Source organism: Camelina sativa, chromosome 14, assembly GCF_030686135.1.
Source record: "Camelina sativa cultivar CO46 ecotype springtype chromosome 14, ASM3068613v1".
NCBI classification, from domain to species: domain Eukaryota; kingdom Viridiplantae; phylum Streptophyta; class Magnoliopsida; order Brassicales; family Brassicaceae; genus Camelina; species Camelina sativa.
Window position 1 is genome coordinate 6,536,935 of NC_141893.1, and position 17,930 is coordinate 6,554,864.

At 40.2% G+C, this 17,930-nt stretch overlaps 6 protein-coding genes and 1 long non-coding RNA gene across 8 annotated transcripts; 4 read left to right on the forward strand and 3 right to left on the reverse strand.

Annotated features, from left to right (window-relative positions):
* The first annotated feature begins 268 nt into the window (after window positions 1-268).
* LOC104740198 (loganic acid O-methyltransferase) lies at window positions 269-2,174 on the forward strand. The gene is made up of 3 exons (XM_087486455.1): window positions 269-929; window positions 1,007-1,663; window positions 1,741-2,174. Exons 1-3 carry the CDS (start codon window positions 879-881, stop codon window positions 2,086-2,088), a joined length of 1,056 nt encoding a protein of 351 aa, XP_087342581.1. The 5' UTR covers window positions 269-878; the 3' UTR covers window positions 2,089-2,174.
* On the reverse strand, window positions 2,114-6,409 carry LOC104755821 (vacuolar-sorting protein BRO1-like). The gene is made up of 8 exons (XM_010478290.3): window positions 5,422-6,409; window positions 4,122-5,072; window positions 3,842-3,931; window positions 3,666-3,734; window positions 3,435-3,575; window positions 3,196-3,244; window positions 2,979-3,082; window positions 2,114-2,809 (listed from the first exon to the last, which is right to left on the reverse strand). Exons 1-8 carry the CDS (start codon window positions 6,265-6,267, stop codon window positions 2,339-2,341), a joined length of 2,721 nt encoding a protein of 906 aa, XP_010476592.2. The 5' UTR covers window positions 6,268-6,409; the 3' UTR covers window positions 2,114-2,338.
* An 802-nt stretch (window positions 6,410-7,211) lies between these two features.
* Window positions 7,212-9,476, reverse strand: LOC104740199 (fruit protein pKIWI502). The gene is made up of 5 exons (XM_010460733.3): window positions 8,609-9,476; window positions 7,923-8,022; window positions 7,665-7,760; window positions 7,510-7,590; window positions 7,212-7,425 (listed from the first exon to the last, which is right to left on the reverse strand). Exons 1-5 carry the CDS (start codon window positions 9,154-9,156, stop codon window positions 7,363-7,365), a joined length of 888 nt encoding a protein of 295 aa, XP_010459035.1. The 5' UTR covers window positions 9,157-9,476; the 3' UTR covers window positions 7,212-7,362.
* A 1,016-nt stretch (window positions 9,477-10,492) lies between these two features.
* On the reverse strand, window positions 10,493-11,799 carry LOC104740200 (uncharacterized). 2 transcript variants are annotated; one of them, XR_015580885.1, is made up of 4 exons: window positions 11,493-11,799; window positions 11,206-11,334; window positions 11,027-11,116; window positions 10,493-10,628 (listed from the first exon to the last, which is right to left on the reverse strand). It is a non-coding gene; the product is annotated as an uncharacterized LOC104740200 (long non-coding RNA). The 2 variants fall into 2 exon arrangements; XR_760170.3 differs by lacking the exon at window positions 10,493-10,628 and adding an exon at window positions 10,845-10,932.
* Window positions 11,800-12,054: 255 nt separating this feature from the next.
* LOC147927892 (protein DETOXIFICATION 12-like) lies at window positions 12,055-13,299 on the forward strand. Its single transcript, XM_087485933.1, has 4 exons — window positions 12,055-12,296; window positions 12,413-12,947; window positions 13,036-13,117; window positions 13,200-13,299. Exons 1-4 carry the CDS (start codon window positions 12,162-12,164, stop codon window positions 13,297-13,299), a joined length of 852 nt encoding a protein of 283 aa, XP_087342059.1. The 5' UTR covers window positions 12,055-12,161.
* On the forward strand, window positions 13,031-14,295 carry LOC104740202 (protein DETOXIFICATION 13-like). The gene is made up of 5 exons (XM_087486463.1): window positions 13,031-13,117; window positions 13,200-13,256; window positions 13,354-13,592; window positions 13,736-13,941; window positions 14,039-14,295. The coding sequence occupies exons 3-5, from the start codon at window positions 13,421-13,423 to the stop codon at window positions 14,078-14,080; spliced, it is 420 nt and encodes a 139-aa protein (XP_087342589.1). The 5' UTR covers window positions 13,031-13,117; window positions 13,200-13,256; window positions 13,354-13,420; the 3' UTR covers window positions 14,081-14,295.
* A 671-nt stretch (window positions 14,296-14,966) lies between these two features.
* On the forward strand, window positions 14,967-17,802 carry LOC104740201 (protein DETOXIFICATION 12). Its single transcript, XM_010460734.3, has 7 exons — window positions 14,967-15,750; window positions 15,856-16,400; window positions 16,494-16,580; window positions 16,669-16,725; window positions 16,828-17,066; window positions 17,216-17,421; window positions 17,517-17,802. The coding sequence occupies exons 1-7, from the start codon at window positions 15,472-15,474 to the stop codon at window positions 17,550-17,552; spliced, it is 1,449 nt and encodes a 482-aa protein (XP_010459036.2). The 5' UTR covers window positions 14,967-15,471; the 3' UTR covers window positions 17,553-17,802.
* The last annotated feature ends 128 nt before the right edge of the window (window positions 17,803-17,930 follow it).

The window sequence follows — 17,930 nt, forward strand, 5'->3', positions numbered from 1 at the left end:
TTACAATGAGACCATTAGGATTAGTTATAGAGCACCATAAGGTATCCACTTTGAAATTTGCTGAGCTATAAAAGATATGACCACCAATGAATGATGGCAAGGTGGAAGAAGAGAGAATAATAGTCGTTAGTGAAGTCACCTGTGTGACTCATAATCAAGATATGTGTGTTATGCAGCAACCCTTGTAAAAGGACAGTTTGGTGGAGTGTTGGACGTTTGGCCTGCGACGTCTGCATTTATACTGAATTTAATCTTTTCATGGCACGACACTCTCTAGTCTCTACAGACATCATCTCCCATTTCACCCTTTTTATGTAAAGTTTCCATCGCAAGTTTGCGCTTGTTATGTTACTGTGCTAGTAACAAGAATGCGTCTTTTGTCGGTCGTGTTGTCTTACACAATGCATTGAACGAAATCATTAGGCCTGGAGTTTCAGTAAAGATTGATTTTTAAGCCTCCTGGTATTAGGCGGACTGGTACAATGGCCATTAGGATTACTTCGAGCGTGCCAAAATTTAGTCCTACATTTGGAGCATCTTGGGCCTTTATCAAGTGAAGAACAGTACGGTGGAGTGTGCGATCACATGCGACCGGAATCACCTGGTGAAATCACATGGAATTACTCGGAATCACATGGGACTTTCGGAATCAAGTGAAGAACAGTACGGTGGAGTGTGAGATGTATGTAGCCGCCACTTGTGAAGGACAGTTCTGGAGGAGTGTGACATGTATGGGCCATACAGTATGGCCCGCGGCGGCTGAATTATACTGAATCTTATCTTTCACACTCTACAGCAATAATGTTGACTCTCCCAATTTCATCATCTATTTAAGGGTTAGAAAGTGTAATACCTTCATACCATACCATTACATAGCCATGAATGGTGGAGACGGTGCTTCTAGCTATGCTCGCAACTCTTCCTATCAGGTCTTTATATACATCACTCTTCCATTTTTTTTTTCTTTCTATGCGTACTAACATGTTACTTGTGTGTGCGCATGTAGAGGGGAGCCATTGAAGCTGCTGAAGCACTCCTCAGGAAGGAGATCAACACACGGCTCGACATCACAGACCATTCCTACTCCTCTTTTACAATAGCCGACTTTGGATGCTCCTCCGGCCCCAACACCATTCTTGCTGTAGATATCATCATCCAAGCCCTCCACGACAAGTTCAGCTCTTCTCTGCCTAATACTACTACTCCTCAGTTTCAAGTCTACTTTAACGACGTCTCCCGCACTGATTTTAATGCACTCTTTGCTTTGCTCCCTCCTCAACGCCCCTACTTTGCTTCAGGCGTCCCCGGTTCTTTTTATGGAAACTTGTTTCCCAACGCACATCTCAACTTGGCCTATTCCTCTTGCGCCCTCTGTTGGCTCTCCGACTTGCCCCCGGAGCTAACTGACACAAGCTCTCCTGCTTACAACCGAGGAAAGATTCACTACACGGGAGCTTCAGCAGAGGTTGCACGAGCCTATTCCTGTCAGTACAGGAAGGATATCAAATTATTTTTGCATGCCAGGTCACAGGAGCTCGCAGAAAACGGGTTGATGGCACTGATTGTGCCCGGTGTACCAGATGGTTTTCTCGATTGTCAGGAGGCTTCAACGGGATCCGAGTTCGATTTGTTGGGTTCATGCCTCATGGACATGGCCAGAGAGGTACTTTGGTGGTTTCCCGTAAGAAATAAGAACGCATGACGACAGGTTAAAATGACCTAAACTACTTGTCTGTGCAGGGAAGAATAAAGGAGGAGGAGGTGGACAGTTTCAACCTTCCCATATATTACTCAACACCAAAGGAACTGGAAGACATCATCAGAAGCAACGGAGAGTTGAAAATTGATAAAATAGAGACACTGGGGAGCATGGGCGCGCAAGACACCATGCCTGACCTTGAGTCTAGGGTTCTGTACTTGAGAGCGGTGCTGGAAGGTCTCGTTCGCACCCACTTTGGCCACCAAATCCTCGACGATCTGTTTGATCGCTACGCCCTCAAACTTGCTCATTCCTCTTTCATCCTCCAGCCTCAAACCCACAGATCCATCATGATCTTTGCACTTCTCAGTCGCTGTAGTGACATCTGATATATGTTCTCTATTATGCAATCCATAAGGAATGATTTACCTTTATCTATATATATGAATAATGTGCTTTACACAACTTTCATCCATCATATCATCTCTCTACTTTTGAATAAAGAATTTGAGTCACTATTAAACAAAAATTCAACGTCATTCAAGAAACATATCAAAGGGATATAGACCCATCAAGTACTCACAGGAAACACAACAATAGGAATATAAAACCACACTTTATTGCTCCCAAGGTAATTCATTATTGCCTGTAGTATCCCCCACCTTGGTGAGGAGGTGGGTAGGGGTTCTGGCCGGGATAAGGAGGTCGAGGCTGCTGTCCCTGGGGATCATAGTACGAGCCTTGTTGCCATGATGGAGGTTGTTGCTGGGTCTGAGGAGGATACGGTTGTGGTGGCGCTTGGCCATGAGGAGTATGGTAAGGGGGAGGTGGACCGTAGGGTGGGATGGTGTAGCCAGGCCTTGACATTTGCTCAGGTGGTCTATAGTATGGTGCATGTGGGTGAGGATGAGATGGATTCTGAGTTTCTGGTGGAGGAGGCGGACTTGAAGCCGTTGGTTGGTGCACAGATGGGTATGGGCCGGAGCTTCTACGATCTTGAAAACTCAGACCAGACATCTGCCGTTGCACATCATCAATCATTTCTCGGCACTGGATACTCCTTGTCATCACAAAATCACTGCACTGCTGCTTCACATTCGTGATTGCATCCTTTAGACACCAACAAAGAAAAAGTCTCAGATTTCAGGAAAGTTATTTCGCATCCTCAATGGAATATAAAATCATAATAGACGAGAGCCATCCAGAGAAGTGGCATAATGTAGACAAGCATAGACACTGAAGAGCTGGCTACTATTGTATATAGAGAAAAGAAACTCACTTGGAGAGTGACATAGAACTTCAGGCCTTCATTGATGTTCTCCTTGATCTCTCGATATTTCATTATAGCAGCTTGGATCTGCTTGTAGCACTTATCCTTGGATGCTGAACAACGAAGAAACACAGACAACAAATGGAGAGTTTAAAAGAGTTGAAATATAGAATGATAAACAGAAAGTACTTTGATCCATCATGCAAAACAGAAGCTGCTTGCTCACCTTTATAATCTTCAAGATTGAAAAGAGTTGAGAACTCTTCATTTTGAGCCTATATCCAAGGAAAAAAAACAATTAGAGAGTAGTCGGTTTCTGAGACGCGATCATTTCAGCCCCAGAAGAAGCTAACAAACTCAATTTGTTTGGATATTGATTGCAACCACCATATGCCTTTTGGTTAGAAAGGATGATACCATAATGAAAAATAAAATACCACTATAGGGATGGGAAAAAAGGTAGACCTGAATTTGCATCAATAATTGTTCTTGAACTTCAATGTTTTGGGAAATATCTTCACAAATGTGATCATACTTTGATATCTCTTTCCTGAACATATCTTCATAGGAGCCTGTAATTGTCATCAGCTTTGGCAGTATGTCATCCTAAAACCAAGTATCAAGTAAAAGCCTAATGAGTCTTTGTCCCCAATATCAAATCATGAACAACAATGATGACTAATCAGTAGAATTTACTTTTCTTTTCATCTCTTTGAGCATGTCTTCAAGACCTGCCCGCTGAGCACCAAGATTTTCCAGTTGCCTCTGTGCAAAAAGGGAAGCAAAAATGTGAAAATAATAATTCGTATAAGCACTTTCCAAATCCCTCCTAAAAGTATATGCTCGCAGCTTCCAAAAGAGAGAGAGAATACCAGACTCTGCTTTAGAGTTCCCACAATAGCATCCTCTGTTGCGTCCAGAGACATTATTGGCCTAGCTAGAGTTGGGATAGCAGACTCTATCTGATGATGAAAACCAAAAACCACAACGTCTACGAATTAGTATACAGATTTCGGTTTGTTATAGCTTGTACCCAAAGATTTCAGGTACTAGGATAACCTAAATAAAGACCCCTAAGAAACAACTTCAGACAGTAGTTTAAACCTAAGAGGAGAAATATACTAGCGTATACAAAAAATAGGAAGTACTTACAGGTCGTCGATCAAGAATAGACATGAGGGCGGAATTCTCTCTCACGGATCGCTCAATCTTCACATCACTTTCTCCAGCTTGTTTCAAATTGGCTGCAAACCGATTAAGCCTATCTTGCAAGTTCTTAGTCAGTGTGCTAGATTGAGGCCTAGTCCACCGAGTCCCAAATTGACTTCTGAACTGAGAGTCTTCAGTTGCTTCTTTCTGCAAAAGCTCTTCGGTGTGCACCAACAGTTCCTGATTAACCCTCTTCAAATCCCTAAGCTGCTGCAGTTCAGCTTCCAAGCCAGCTGGACCACCACTGATCTGAACAGCTTCTACATCTTCTTTAAGATCAACAGGAAGAGTAGAATTACCATCAACAGCAAGAATAGAATCTGGAAGATCCATCTCTTTGAGCCTAACTCGAGTTAGTTCGCTAGCTTGCTGTAATCTCTCCGCCTGAGTTCTAATTACATCATCGACCATCTCAGTGTATCTAGAGAGAGCCTTTGCACTGCTGTCTGGAACAAGGATTGCAAACATCTTTTCCTTGCTTGCATCCAATATCTCAGTCATGTTCATTGGCTTAACCATTGAGAAGGCGGGAAGTGGAGATAAAGAAGAAGGAGAAGGAACTCTCATGAGGTACACTCTGTCGTTTTCCTTGACAGCCCTATCCAAATTGACATTAATGCTCGACTCTAGTGTGTTCATCGCTTCTATAAGCTGAGCAGGGGCTCCCCTTGAAGACTTCTTTGCTTCTGCCAAACGGCTGGCTCCGCTCCTCAGCCGTGCAATTTCTTCTGCAATTTCCTCTTTCTCGTGCAACTCTTTTCCATACCTAAAACAAGCTTCACTGTAGAAGACCGCTGCTTTCAGCTGCACATGAGAAATCCAGCCTTTCTCGAAATGTTCCTTCAATGGTGAAGTGGTTAGCGCAGCGAAAGCTTCCTCATAAAATATGCCAACCTGATCATAAGCAAACAAGAAGTGTCAATTCAATCGACTCTGTCACTTACTCACAAGTTTAGTACAACAGATGCTCCACCAAAAACTAAGCACGTTTATAGCATATGTACTCATAACTAATCCGAGTCTGAAGAATCTACTAAATCAATTCCAAGATCTTGAGTCCATAAATGTGCACAAATTCAATCAATCCTATCACTTCTTCACAACAGTGCAGTAAAACAGATGCTCCACCAAAATCTAAGTTTCTAGAAACCTACTTACAATCAATCCGGGATTAAAGAATCTAAGATCTTGAGTCCACAACTGTGCACAATCAAAACAGATGCAAGCATGATACGACACTAACCTGCCTAGCAATTTTAGCAGAAACACCAGGGGTGCTTCCTTTGGCAATGGAGTTTTCAAACACACATTCTTGAGCTTGCGCAAGCATCAACCGTTCCAACATTCCCACGCAGTCCACCGACAAATCCACGGTGAGGCTCTGCCCAATCGCCGCCTTAGATGACAAATTATCCTTCAAGTACACAAACGCACCTGCAGCAGCGATGAACGCATGTGAAGCCTGACGACGCCCATCCACGGTGGTGCGGTCATGACCGAGTCCAATCTGGCTATACGCAGCACCAAGATTGAAGAGAACAGCGGCTTTCTCAAGATGAATGTTCTGCTGAGTAGACTTTTGCTTTTGCTTGAAAGCATCGTACCATAAGAAAGTAACGGCGTTCACCTGGTGCTTCTCTGCGGAAATTGGAAATCGCGTTTCCACCAGACAAAGGGCTTTGTAATATGAGATGAGAAGGTCTCGCCGAGCTGCCGGAGACGGATCGGGGACGCGTTCTAAATCGGATCGGAGCTGCTTCACGGTTTCAAGATCGTCGTCTATAAGCTGAGCCTCGCGCTCAGAGTAGGTGAAAGTAACGTAGTTGCGGAAAGGACGGTAGAGATCAACGGAGTTCGTCTTCTTCTCATGAATGGCGAGCATCAGATTAGAGACCGCCGACGAAGCCATGGGGTTGAGAAATCCCCTTTGATCGCTCTTCTGATTTTTTCTAATTCTTCGGTGGTTTTCTTGATCCTTACTGACTAAGGGAAGAGGATGATCGTGAAGGATCGAGGAGACGGCACCAATTCCTGTTAACTTGTATTTAAACGGCGTGCAGTCTGATTTTGTGATCGTACAAGTAGGCATGTCAATTAGGGCCCATGCCCACGACTGGTCCGGCTCGCCCCTGAACAATACCGAGTTTGGACATATATATTAAGTCCAGAAACATTCGATTTTTTGGACTTCCGTTTGGGTAGGGTTTTTCAAACTTAACCCGATTGGGTTCAAGACCAGTCCGAAAAACCTTTTAACAAATATATGTGTATTTTTGTTATATTTTTATTTGATTGTAATATTTGTGTACTTTTTGTTACTCTAATCCTAATTTTCATATTTACTTAATAACCTTGTTTAATACTTTTAAAATTTTTATTTATGATATTTTGTATGAATTATATTTTTTTTTTATTTGGTTAAAGTATAAAATTTTATTTAGTTTTAAATTTTTTCTTCTAAATTAAGTTGGTAATAGTGAATATATAGATGAATTATTAAAATTTTGATTGATTTGTTTTACAGTGCATCTTTAAACACTGTTTTTAAGACTTATATGTTTGAATTATTAATCTGTAATATACAGCTCGAAAAATTCTGAAAAGCCATGTAGCCATTGTAAAGTCGGACTCGAGTTTTGAAATATAGGCTCGGAAATATTTCGGGTCGGACCAGACCAGACCAAACTCAAACATATGTAGTTTTTACGGGTTTTGGGTCGGGCGGGCAAGCCCGATTGACACCCGTACAATCCAATGGCTTGTAAGTTTTCTTTACGCGTTAATTAAATGAGACACCGATGGTGGAACTTTTCCTAATTAGAATGCTACTTTTTTTAAGTTTTAACCATGTCTAACCTAGAATATATTTGGGAATGTTTATCAATATTTGGGTATACATCTTCTTGTTATATATAGAAAGATTCTACTGAAAGTAGGAGATTATGCAAAAGAAAGCATGGTCTTAAACGCTGGATGTGGTGTGGCCCGTGTATGGATGGACATGAACATGATCAATCATCAAAACGACTGTTGTGGTGACAATCAACACAGTAATATTAATCTTTTACGGGATTACAAAAATCTGTGTTTATGAATTAGAGGCCTTGGAGAGACTTTGGTATCAAAAGAATAATGATCTGATGAAACAGTAAAATTACACTAGATAATACAAGAACTGTATCTGTCAAAAGTTTTTGAGCAGTTTGTCGTTTGAGACTCCATCAGCTACAAGCATTGTGGTTATCTCCTGCAATAATACAAATCCAACAGCAATAAAAGTTACACATCTTCTAAATCATTTAGGTTCTCAGAAACTAAACACAGTGCATACCTCAGCCATTTGTTTCTGTCCGCACAGCACCGCTCCCGTGGCCTTGGGTGCTGAGAGTTGTTTAGCCCTTGCAAAAGCAGCCTACACATCATGGTATATATATTAGTGTGATCCACCTTGAGTTAAGCATTTAGAGTGATGTTTATCAATCTCACCTGCACGTATCCGGTTTCCCCTTTCCACCCATCATCTGGCTGTGATAATACCGGCACAACTTTGACACCCGATGATTCCCACTCTTTAAACTTATCCTACAAATCGAGAGTGTATTCCAAGATGAATTTTCTATAGATCAAAATGAGAGCGAGAGATAGGCTCTACCGTTATCATCAAAAGATTTACAATTCAAGTGCACACATTTGTATATTTACTGACATCATGAATTGCAAAACAACTGAGGGAAAGAACCAAACCTGGTACGCCATCCTTTTCAGGTTCCTAGCACCGTAATAGAGTCTTACGTCAGATCTTCTATCAGCGCTAAATCCTGACTCAATTAGTGAGCGGATGGGACTGCAAAGATAAGAACAAGAGAGATTACATTACAAGTGAAGATGGTTACTTAATCCATATCACCATCATTAGACATTGTTGATTCAACCAGGCTTTGGAATCACAAACAGAAACACCTAAAATGCCATGAGTTGATTCAAAACACACATAACCATATTCTGCTTGACTGATTGAAACATCCTCAGCTGTCATATAAATCGCTCTAACGCTAACAACAGAACAGATTGATCATGAAAGTCGTCAAAACATTGACCTTACATACATGGAACTCCCTATTTCAGTATTAGATCAACACACACAGCAGAAAAAGCAACATAAACAGTCCATGGCACCTCTGATAGGTTGAATTCATACTCTTGCAAATAGCTAGCTTTAGCGCATCAACAACAGGAACTCGAACTTCAAAGCCAGCAGGATAAATAAAAGCAACTGAACTAAGCATCATTGAGGATTCGCCGCAATAATATCTAACTAAACCAAATTCAGATCATCGATATCAGCTAAGAAGGAGCAATGAAATTTGAAGTAAAAAAAGACTCCTTTAGCAAATCCAGCAAACTATGCTAGTAGTGGACAAAGCCCTCACCTAATCCCAGATCCAGTTGCAAAAATCAAAACCGTGGGAAACTTCTCTGGAGGATCAATCTGATCGATACTGAAACCATTACCCATGACAGGGCTAAGCTCAACGGTCTCCCCTTTCTTCAACCCGCAGAGAATCTCGGCGGTAGATCCAGCGATGCTCTTGACCAAGAATTCGAAAGCACCACGAGAAGCCGCCAAGGAAGGAGGAGAAGCGATAGCCAGGAAAGAAGGCTTCTCGACATCAGGAACACGGAGCTGGAGATACTGACCGGGTCTCGTGTATGAAGCTACGAGATCCGGGGAGTTTGAAATATCGATTGAGATGTGGAAAAGCGATTCAGCAGCCGATTCGATTAGAGCGAGCGGAGCCGGGGTCCAGAGAGTGGCGTCCTGGCGAACGGCGGCGGCGGATACGACGGAGGCGACGCGGTTGTTACGGGATAAGCGGAGATGGCGGGTGAGAGGGAGACGGCGCAGGATAAACATGGGGGAGAGGGAGTGGCTAAAGTGCGCATGGGTGACAGAAGGCGCGAAAGGAAGAGTGGACATGGTGGAGAGTTTTTGGGTCTCTTAATATGCGACCGTCAAATTTAGCCGGCGGTAGAAAAGGGCGGCCCGATTGGTTCGGTGGCACGAGAAGATTTTTTTTTTTTTTTTTGATGTGCACCTAATTTTTTATTCAGCTCCAATGTTTTTGCCACGTGGGCTCTCCAATGAATATATCAGTTTATCTTCTTTCCGACCACTACTACTACTATACTACATTACTACTAGTGTACTCTGCTATAAAGACAACAAAAAAATTGAAGAATCTTCATTTTAATTTGTTATCTTTGGAGAATATTAGTACAAGAAACTTTACCAGCTTCGCATCCATTTCTAATATTGTGTACTTTTACTTTTCTTATAGAACTGATTTTTCCCAAGAAGAACACAAAAATCATGCAGTTATTACGAAATATATTTCGTCCAATCAATCTCGCTATGAGTAGGGAGAGCAGGATTTGAGTTAAATGCTCAAACGAGGTTAAAGTCACTTACATATTGATATATTAATAACTAGTGTTATGACCCGTGCCATGCACGGATAAATTTATGTATTAGACTGTATTTTATCAAAAGATTTGTTGTATATTCACAAAAGATTTTCATTATTCATTGAAGAAGAAGTTTGAGATGATTAAAAGTTTATTTAGTTATGATTAGATCCTACTATATTAATTGGAAAGTACAAATATGAAACTAACCTTAAAATGTGTAAAAATTTACACTTAAGTGCCATTAGAAAAACTTAATTAAGATTAATTAAAAATAAATATAATTAATTGAAAACGAAAATTGGGGACAAATAAAATAAAATAAATTGTAGAAAAGTAAAAAAATCTATTAGAATCAAAACTAATTCGTACTTTGAAAAAAAATTATCAGCCAATATTTTTAAAATCTAATCGAATAAAATCTAAAGTTCATTATATGAAAATGTTTTATTGACAGATTTTCAATAAACAAATTTAAAATATAAAAATTTTAATATAAGCAAACCAAATTTTTAATCACAAATCTTTATAAATAACATAATAACAAAATAAATTATTAAAAATTTTCATCAAATAAAAAGTTCAGCCCGTGGTTTTCTGCGGGTTAGTACCTAGTATATATTAAATGGTCGACCTATAAAATCGAACATTGTATTTTATTGTATTTGAAAGTTTATTAAGCTCAAAATAAAAGGATAAAGAAGACTTTTAACAACAACAAAATAACATTATACTATATAAAAAAAAAAAAAAAAAAAAAAAAAAAAAAAAAAAAAAATATAGTATGTATCCACCAATTCAACAAATTTTGGTGGCCTCATGTATATCTCGTCGTATGTAAAAGGTGAAGGCTTACTCTATTTTTTCACCTTTTCTCTTGTGCTTTTCTAGATAACCACATGTTTCTTCCAAGCTTTGATTAGTTTTCTTTTTCTTTTTAATGTGTTTCTCTTTCAAAGTTTTTTTTGAGATTTGCTTGGAATCCTATCAAGCAATGGAACAAACGTTGATTAGTTCCTTTTAAAAGAAAATTGGCTCATTACAACTGAACTATTAATGAAACTTGAAGTAATTAGAGAAAAAAAAACATAAATTAAAGCATGAGAACTATTGCAAACACCTCTGGAATTTTTGCCATACATATTGTTTCTCTTTTGTGGGCAAAGAATTAATCTTGAGAGACATGCAAGTCAAAGAAAGTGATATTGAAACTGTTTAAATTTATTCATAAAAATAAACCTTGGAGAATTAGGCATGCCTTTTTTACTCTGGAATAATTAGCCGCAAACTGGATAAAAAGTGATTGAATATCATATACATCAAAGTTCTCAGTAAATGAAACTAAAGTTAAAACAAAAAGTTCAGAACTTTAAGATGTAAACCTGATGGATAGGACCAGCCAGAAGATATCTCAAGTTCTCAGCAAGAAGACCAATCTCCATCGTTATCTCAGAGCAAAATCTCTTCCATAGCTATTCAAAAAAACAAAGACAAATCAACCCAAATAATCTGAAGAAAAACAAACTCAGGATTTAGAATTAGGAGGACAAAATCAACGAACCTTGGAAGATTCACGACGAATGTTAAGCGTCATCTTATTCTTGTTGATGTTGTTGTTCTTCTTGTCTTGTGACAATCAGTTCATTAAAAAAACTCAATTTGCCAGAACCTTCTCCTTTCAATGGTGTTCCTGTAACTCGATTTTTACAAAATTTCTTGATGTAAGGAACTATAGTTCTACAAATTCAAAACCCCAATAGAGAAACATTTGGATTGGAGAAAAATACAATAAGAAGAGGCAAGCGATAATGAAACCCTAAAATCAGAACAAAGCTTTAATTTTTTTACCTGATCAAGGCAAGAAGAAACATGAATCAGAAATAGAAGAGATGCGAGCTTTTTGTATGAAATCATCTGTGTTTTATTGTTGAAGAATTGAGAAGTGGACATAATGAGATCGTGGGGGAAGAAGGGAAGGTTGCAGTTTTTTTTTTTTTGAAAGCGCAGTTTTCAATCGATTTTTTTTGTTAAATTTAATTTAATTGTTTTTATAAGTGTTTTTAAAGCTAAAATAGCGGAAGATGAAAATTTGAGACTTTTGTCAGATGTCAGAAGGAGAGAGCTGAGTTAACAGAGAACTTACTTGTGAATTATAAGATAGAGATGTTAGTAGAAAAATACAAATTCTGAACCACCCCTACAAGGCTACAAAAGTTGCAAAGTGTATTCAAAGTTTCTTGCGAATCTACGCTGATGATGACAAACAGTAAACGACAGTAGCAGAAAATGATATTGAAATTAAAAATGCAATATGTATACTAAACAATACGCAGACAGCAAAACACGCCACCCGCCTTTACGCTGTAGCTGTTTACCAAGGGAGATGCAGCGAGCACCGCAGAGGATAGTTTGCTACTGCCTCTGCCTGTCGATATAGTTGAGAGAGTGACATGGAGAGATCTACGAGATGGATCATTCATCGAAGAACTCAAGAGGCTTATCTGCTTTGCGGCTCCTATGGCTGCTGTTGTTACCGCTCAGTTCATGTTGCAGATCATCTCAATGATGATGGTGGGTCACCTCGGCAATCTCTCCCTCGCTGGCGCTTCCCTTGCCTCTTCGTTCTGCAACGTCACTGGCTTCAGCCTCATCGTCTGTTTTCTCCTCCTCCTTTTTTTCTAAATTGATAAACTCATCTCTCTGTTACTACAACCATGAAAATTGCTTAGCCTCATCACTTGATTGTTATTTTTGGCCTGTGATACTAGTTAGGATTGGCATGTGCCCTGGATACTCTCAGCGGTCAAGCTTTTGGAGCTAAGCTATACCGGAAACTAGGTGTTCAGACATACACAGCTATGTTCTGTCTCGCATTAGTGTGTCTTCCTCTCTCTCTCATTTGGTTCAACATGGAAAAGCTTCTTGTATTCCTTGGCCAAGACCCTTCAATCGCACATGAGGCAGGAAATTATGCAGCTTGGCTCATCCCAGGACTATTTGATTACGCCGTTATACAGCCGCTCACTCACTACTTCCAAAACCAGACCTTGATCACACCTCTCCTCATCACCTCTTGTTTTGTGTTATGTCTCCACATTCCTCTCTGCTGGCTTCTGGTTTATAAGTCAGGCCTTGGTAATCTTGGAGGAGCCTTGGCTCTCAGTTTGTCAAACTGGCTCAACGCCATTTTCCTTGGATCTTACATGTACTACTCCTCCGCCTGTTCGCTCCACTCTCCATGGAGATATTCGACGGCATTGGAGAATTCTTCAAATACGCTCTTCCTTCTGCGGCTATGCTTTGGTAATTCTCACTATTATTTGTGCCTTTCCACTTCTCAATGCTTCCACACTTTTGTTAAAAACTTTAATTCTTATGAGTTGTAGCCTAGAGTGGTGGTCATATGAACTCATAATATTACTCTCTGGTCTCTTACCGAACCCAGAACTGGAGACTTCTGTGCTCGCTATCTGGTACTCCCCCTTGCATCTACATTTCAATTACTTGTGACAATCTTGAACTTGACGAAACATGATGTTATTCAAACTATGGCAGTCTCCAAACAACTGCGACAATCTATTCGATACATCTTGCAATCGCAGCTGCAGCAAGGTTAGCACTCTTGTCACTAACTATTACTAGCTTTAAGAGCTGACGATGAATCATATGGTTTCATGTTCATAAGCCGATGTTTTCTTTTCTTGCACAGCACAAGAATCTCACACGAATTAGGTTCAGGAAACTCTCGAGCAGCACATATCGTGGTCTATGCAGCAATGTTTCTTGCAGTAGTGGAGCCATTGATTGTGAGTACATATCTATTAATCAGCAAGAATGTTTTCGGCCATATTTTCAGCAGTGACAAGGAAACCATCGACTATGTTGCAAAGATGGTTCCATTGGTCTCTGTTTCTCTCATACTGGACAGTTTACAAGGGGTTCTTTCAGGTTCGGGACTTGTTCCTCTTTATTTTTTTCTCAAACACAAGCTAGTGTCGAATATTATATTCTCTCTTTGCTTCCACAAAAGGCAAGACAAGTCCAAGTCTTGATGAGTACTATCCCTGTCCGTTGTTAAATGGTTTGCACAGGAATTGCAAGGGGATGTGGGTGGCAGCATATAGGGGCGTACATAAACTTTGGAGCTTTCTATCTCTGGGGGATACCCATTGCAATATCCTTAGCTTACTGGGTTCATCTGAAAGCTGTTGGCCTTTGGATTGGCATACAAGCGGGTGCCGTTCTGCAAACTCTTCTGCTGGCTCTTGTCACGGGCTGCACAAACTGGGAAAACCAGGTCTATTTTTTTTTGCCTTTTGTCCTTTCTTCATGAATTGTTTCTATTGTGAAATAAACATATCGATGTTCATTTAGATGCATATTTTGAACTCTAGGCCCGTGAAGCGAGGATGAGAATGAATGTGACGAAATGTTAGGCGCAGCTAGACAGCACTTACCAACTCAGAGCTTCGCATCTAAAGATTACAGACACGCATGTTCCTCTCCGGTTTTACCATTTTTGTAGCAGCACAAATTGATGTATGTTACTGTTGGACTAGTGAAAACCGTAAATAATCGGTCTTCTTTGTAATCATACTATATGAATTTAGACAGTAATAATAAGCAGTCCTCAGCAGTGAGTTTCTTCAAAGCATGCCGCTCCAGCAGAGTTGATATTAGAAAAAGTTATAACAAGCCTAGAAGCTATCATTGCAGTTGTCACATATCCTCCCCTGTTGGCTGTTGCAATGATGCAATCACCCGATCAGCAACAATGTCCACCAAAATCTGAAGAAATCACATATCAAAATTTAGGATTTGCAACTAGCGGATACCAATTTGCCTATCTGAAGTGTCTAAAATCAAGAGAACCAAATAAACAAATGACATTGTGTGAGTGTGGTCAGAAAAACCTTGAAAGGCATAATTAAACAAAAGAATAAATAAAAAATTCCTCTAACACGACCGTCTAGAAGAGCAAAGCGTAGAGAACAAGAACATAAAAAATTACATCCAAAATGTAGGATTCCACAATCGTGCGTAACTGACCAAGAAGAAATCTAAAAAGCTGACGAGGAAGGCGCACGATAAATATGGGTAGGGAGGGAGTGGCTAAAGTGCGCATGGGTGAGAGAAGGTGCTGAAGAGAAGAGTGGACGGTCACGATGAGTTTTTTTCTTTTGTTCTATAAATTTTAAGTGAATTTCGTTTCTATGTTTTAGACACGTGGACGGTCAAAATTAATTGTCACGAGGTAGTATCTTTTTTTGCCCTGACCACTTCTTTGGTCTACTTAAATAAACTTTGGAGAACGAACCAGCCGTTATTTTATGTTTCGAAGAAACTTCCAAAACACCTTTAACCAGCCCAAGCAAAGCAATCAAGCAGCTGTGGATTACAATTTTCGTTCACATTCAATGGAATTCTTTTAATACTAGAAATTACAGCAAGGCAAAAAAAGATTGTGGATGACAAATTAAAATATCATCAAAAATACAGAATTGTGATTGTCAATTGTAAGCAGAAAAAACGAGATCTCAGAAAAAATATCCCGACGACGTGATGTACAATACAGAATAAAATATGATTTCACTTGAGAAGAAAACTTAAGCCAAAGAAGAAGAAAGATAAACAAATAGTTTATTTCCATTGACTCTGTTTTGAGGGAAAATCGTGGAACGAGGGAGACATGCAGCAGGCAAATCATAAATATCACTCACCGCCTTCTTGACCCTTTCATCCCCCTCCTCACAAATTTTTGCAGTTTCTTTTTACATTTCTCTCTCTCTGTCTCTGTCTCTGTCTCTGTCTCTCCGTCGAAGAAGCCATGGGAGACGCAGAGAAGAGCACCACCAAGGATAGCTTGCTTCTTCCTCCTCCTGTAGAGAGAGTTGAGAACCTGTCATGGAGAGATCTACGAGATGGATCATTCACCGTTGAACTCAAGAGGCTTATCTGTTTCGCCGCTCCTATGGCCGCTTGTGTTATCGTTCAGTTCATGTTACAGATGGTTTCTATGATGATGGTTGGTCACTTAGGCAACCTCGCCCTCGCTAGCGCCTCCCTCGCTTCCTCCTTCTGCAACGTCACTGGCTTCAGCTTCGTTGTCTGTTTTTTGCTCTCTTCCTTCTTAATTGATTACACTTAATTTGTCTCTCTGTTTAATTTTGGAATGAGTTGTTTACTTTTTTTGCCTGTGGTGTGTTATTAGATAGGATTGTCATGTGCCTTGGATACTTTGAGCGGTCAAGCTTTTGGAGCTAAGCTATATCGGAAACTAGGTGTTCAGACTTACACAGCCATGTTTTGTCTTGCTTTGGTGTGTATCCCTCTTTCTCTCGTTTGGCTCAACATGGAAAAGCTTCTTGTGTTCCTTGGACAAGACCCTGCTATCGCACACGAAGCCGGGAGATATGCTGCCTGGCTTATCCCTGGACTCTTTGCTTACTCTGTTCTACAGCCTCTCACTCGCTTCTTTCAAAACCAGAGTTTGATCTCACCTCTCCTCATCACCTCTTGTGTTGTCTTCTGTATCCATGTTCCTTTCTGCTGGCTTTTGGTTTACAAGTCTGGCCTTGGTAATCTTGGAGGAGCCTTGGCTATCAGTTTGTCAAACTGGCTCTATGTCTTTATCCTTCTTTCTTTCATGTTATTCTCCTCCGCTTGTTCTGAGACACGTGCTCCCCTCTCCATGGAGATATTCGACGGCATTGGAGAGTTTTTCAAATATGCTCTTCCTTCTGCGGCTATGATTTGGTACTTCATCTTTTCTTTCTTTGTGCCTTTACACTTCTTCATGCATGCCTCCACATTAAAAAGGAAATAAATGAACTCTTTTGTGTGTTGCAGCCTAGAGTGGTGGTCATATGAACTCATCATATTATTCTCTGGTCTCTTACCCAACCCACAACTGGAGACTTCTGTGCTCTCTGTCTGGTATACTCATCCTCTTGCATCTTTCAATTTCTTCTTGTCACTAATAATGAATTTGCCAAAAACATAATGTTATTCAAACTATGGGCAGTCTCCAAACAGTTTCGACAATGTATTCAATACCACTAGCGATCGCGGCTGCAGCAAGGTTAGACCTTTAGTCACCACCATTATGCAGTACATACTTGGTGTTCATGGCAACTATGAATCATATGGTTTCATGTTCATAAGCGGATGGTATTTTGTGCAGTACAAGAATCTCAAATGAGTTAGGTGCTGGAAACTCTCGAGGAGCACAGATCGTTGTCTATGCGGCAATGTCTCTTGCAGTAGTGGAGGCATTGATAGTGAGTACGTCTCTATTAGTCGGCAGGAATCTTTTCGGCCATATTTTCAGCAGTGACAAGGAAACCATCGCCTATGTTGCAAAGATGGCTCCATTGGTCTCCATTTCTCTCATTATGGACGCTCTACAAGGGGTTCTCTCAGGTCCGAGACTTGTTCTTATGTCTTTACCTAAACAAAAGTTATTTACTTTCTTCTCCTCCACACAATGCAAAACAGAACCAAGTCTTCATGTCTATTCCTGTTGTGTGTTTTAGTCCTGCATGTGTCAAAGTCTGATGGTTTGCAAGCAGGTATTGCAAGGGGATGTGGATGGCAACATATAGGGGCTTACGTGAACTTAGGAGCTTTCTATCTCTGGGGGACACCCATGGCTGCATGTTTAGCCTTCTGGTTTGATCTGAAAGGTGTTGGCCTTTGGATCGGAATCCAATCTGGTGCGGTTCTGCAAACTACTCTTCTCGCTATTGTCACGGGCTGCACAAACTGGGAAAACCAGGTCCTTTCCTAGTTTCTTTTAATCCATCTTCTTTCATGACTTGTTTCTCTATTGTGAAATAAACAAACACGTTGATATTGATATTTGAACTCTAGGCTAATGCAGCAAGGAAGCGAATGGCTTTGGCCTAAGGTACGTAAGGCGCTGGAGAACAGCACTAACCGAGTCAGAACTTGGCATCTACAGATTATATATAGGGACCATATGTTCCCCTTGGATCGGTTTCAACATTTTGTTATATTAGCAGTCAAATTGTTGTATGTTACTTTGTGAATAGTGGTGGAGCCGCTATGACGTCTTTTTGTAACAAAACTTGCATAATTTTCGACCGTAATAATAAGAATAGTGGTGGAGCCGCTATGACGTCTCTCTTTTTGTAAACTGACTGTAATAATTGTAGTTTCGATTCAAGCTTTTAATTCTGGTAGTTCAGAGATCCCATTCTGGTAATACCAGCTTTCAATCAGAAACTTTAATGAAGAGATCTGTGAATAGATCATTTATGACAG

Coding starts and splice junctions, on each gene's coding strand:
- LOC104740199 (XM_010460733.3), bottom strand. CDS start 9,156: ATGTCCACTCTTCCTTTCGCGCCTTCTGTCACCCATGCGCACTTTAGC. Junction 8,023..8,608: donor GCAACTGGATCTGGGATTAG/GTGAGGGCTTTG, acceptor TTATCTTTGCAG/TCCCATCCGCTCACTAATTG. Junction 7,591..7,664: donor GGGAAACCGGATACGTGCAG/GTGAGATTGATA, acceptor CATGATGTGTAG/GCTGCTTTTGCAAGGGCTAA.
- LOC104740202 (XM_087486463.1), top strand. CDS start 13,421: ATGTTTCTTGCAGTAGTGGAGCCATTGATTGTGAGTACATATCTATTA. Junction 13,593..13,735: donor TTTACAAGGGGTTCTTTCAG/GTTCGGGACTTG, acceptor TGGTTTGCACAG/GAATTGCAAGGGGATGTGGG. Junction 13,942..14,038: donor GCACAAACTGGGAAAACCAG/GTCTATTTTTTT, acceptor TTTGAACTCTAG/GCCCGTGAAGCGAGGATGAG.
- LOC104755821 (XM_010478290.3), bottom strand. CDS start 6,267: ATGCCTACTTGTACGATCACAAAATCAGACTGCACGCCGTTTAAATAC. Junction 5,073..5,421: donor CTGCTAAAATTGCTAGGCAG/GTTAGTGTCGTA, acceptor GCTTATGATCAG/GTTGGCATATTTTATGAGGA. Junction 3,932..4,121: donor CTATTCTTGATCGACGACCT/GTAAGTACTTCC, acceptor TTTCATCATCAG/ATAGAGTCTGCTATCCCAAC.
- LOC147927892 (XM_087485933.1), top strand. CDS start 12,162: ATGGCTGCTGTTGTTACCGCTCAGTTCATGTTGCAGATCATCTCAATG. Junction 12,948..13,035: donor CCTTCTGCGGCTATGCTTTG/GTAATTCTCACT, acceptor GTTGTAGCCTAG/AGTGGTGGTCATATGAACTC. Junction 13,118..13,199: donor ACTTCTGTGCTCGCTATCTG/GTACTCCCCCTT, acceptor AAACTATGGCAG/TCTCCAAACAACTGCGACAA.
- LOC104740198 (XM_087486455.1), top strand. CDS start 879: ATGAATGGTGGAGACGGTGCTTCTAGCTATGCTCGCAACTCTTCCTAT. Junction 930..1,006: donor CTCGCAACTCTTCCTATCAG/GTCTTTATATAC, acceptor GTGCGCATGTAG/AGGGGAGCCATTGAAGCTGC. Junction 1,664..1,740: donor TCATGGACATGGCCAGAGAG/GTACTTTGGTGG, acceptor TTGTCTGTGCAG/GGAAGAATAAAGGAGGAGGA.
- LOC104740201 (XM_010460734.3), top strand. CDS start 15,472: ATGGGAGACGCAGAGAAGAGCACCACCAAGGATAGCTTGCTTCTTCCT. Junction 15,751..15,855: donor TCACTGGCTTCAGCTTCGTT/GTCTGTTTTTTG, acceptor GTGTGTTATTAG/ATAGGATTGTCATGTGCCTT. Junction 16,726..16,827: donor GCGATCGCGGCTGCAGCAAG/GTTAGACCTTTA, acceptor TATTTTGTGCAG/TACAAGAATCTCAAATGAGT.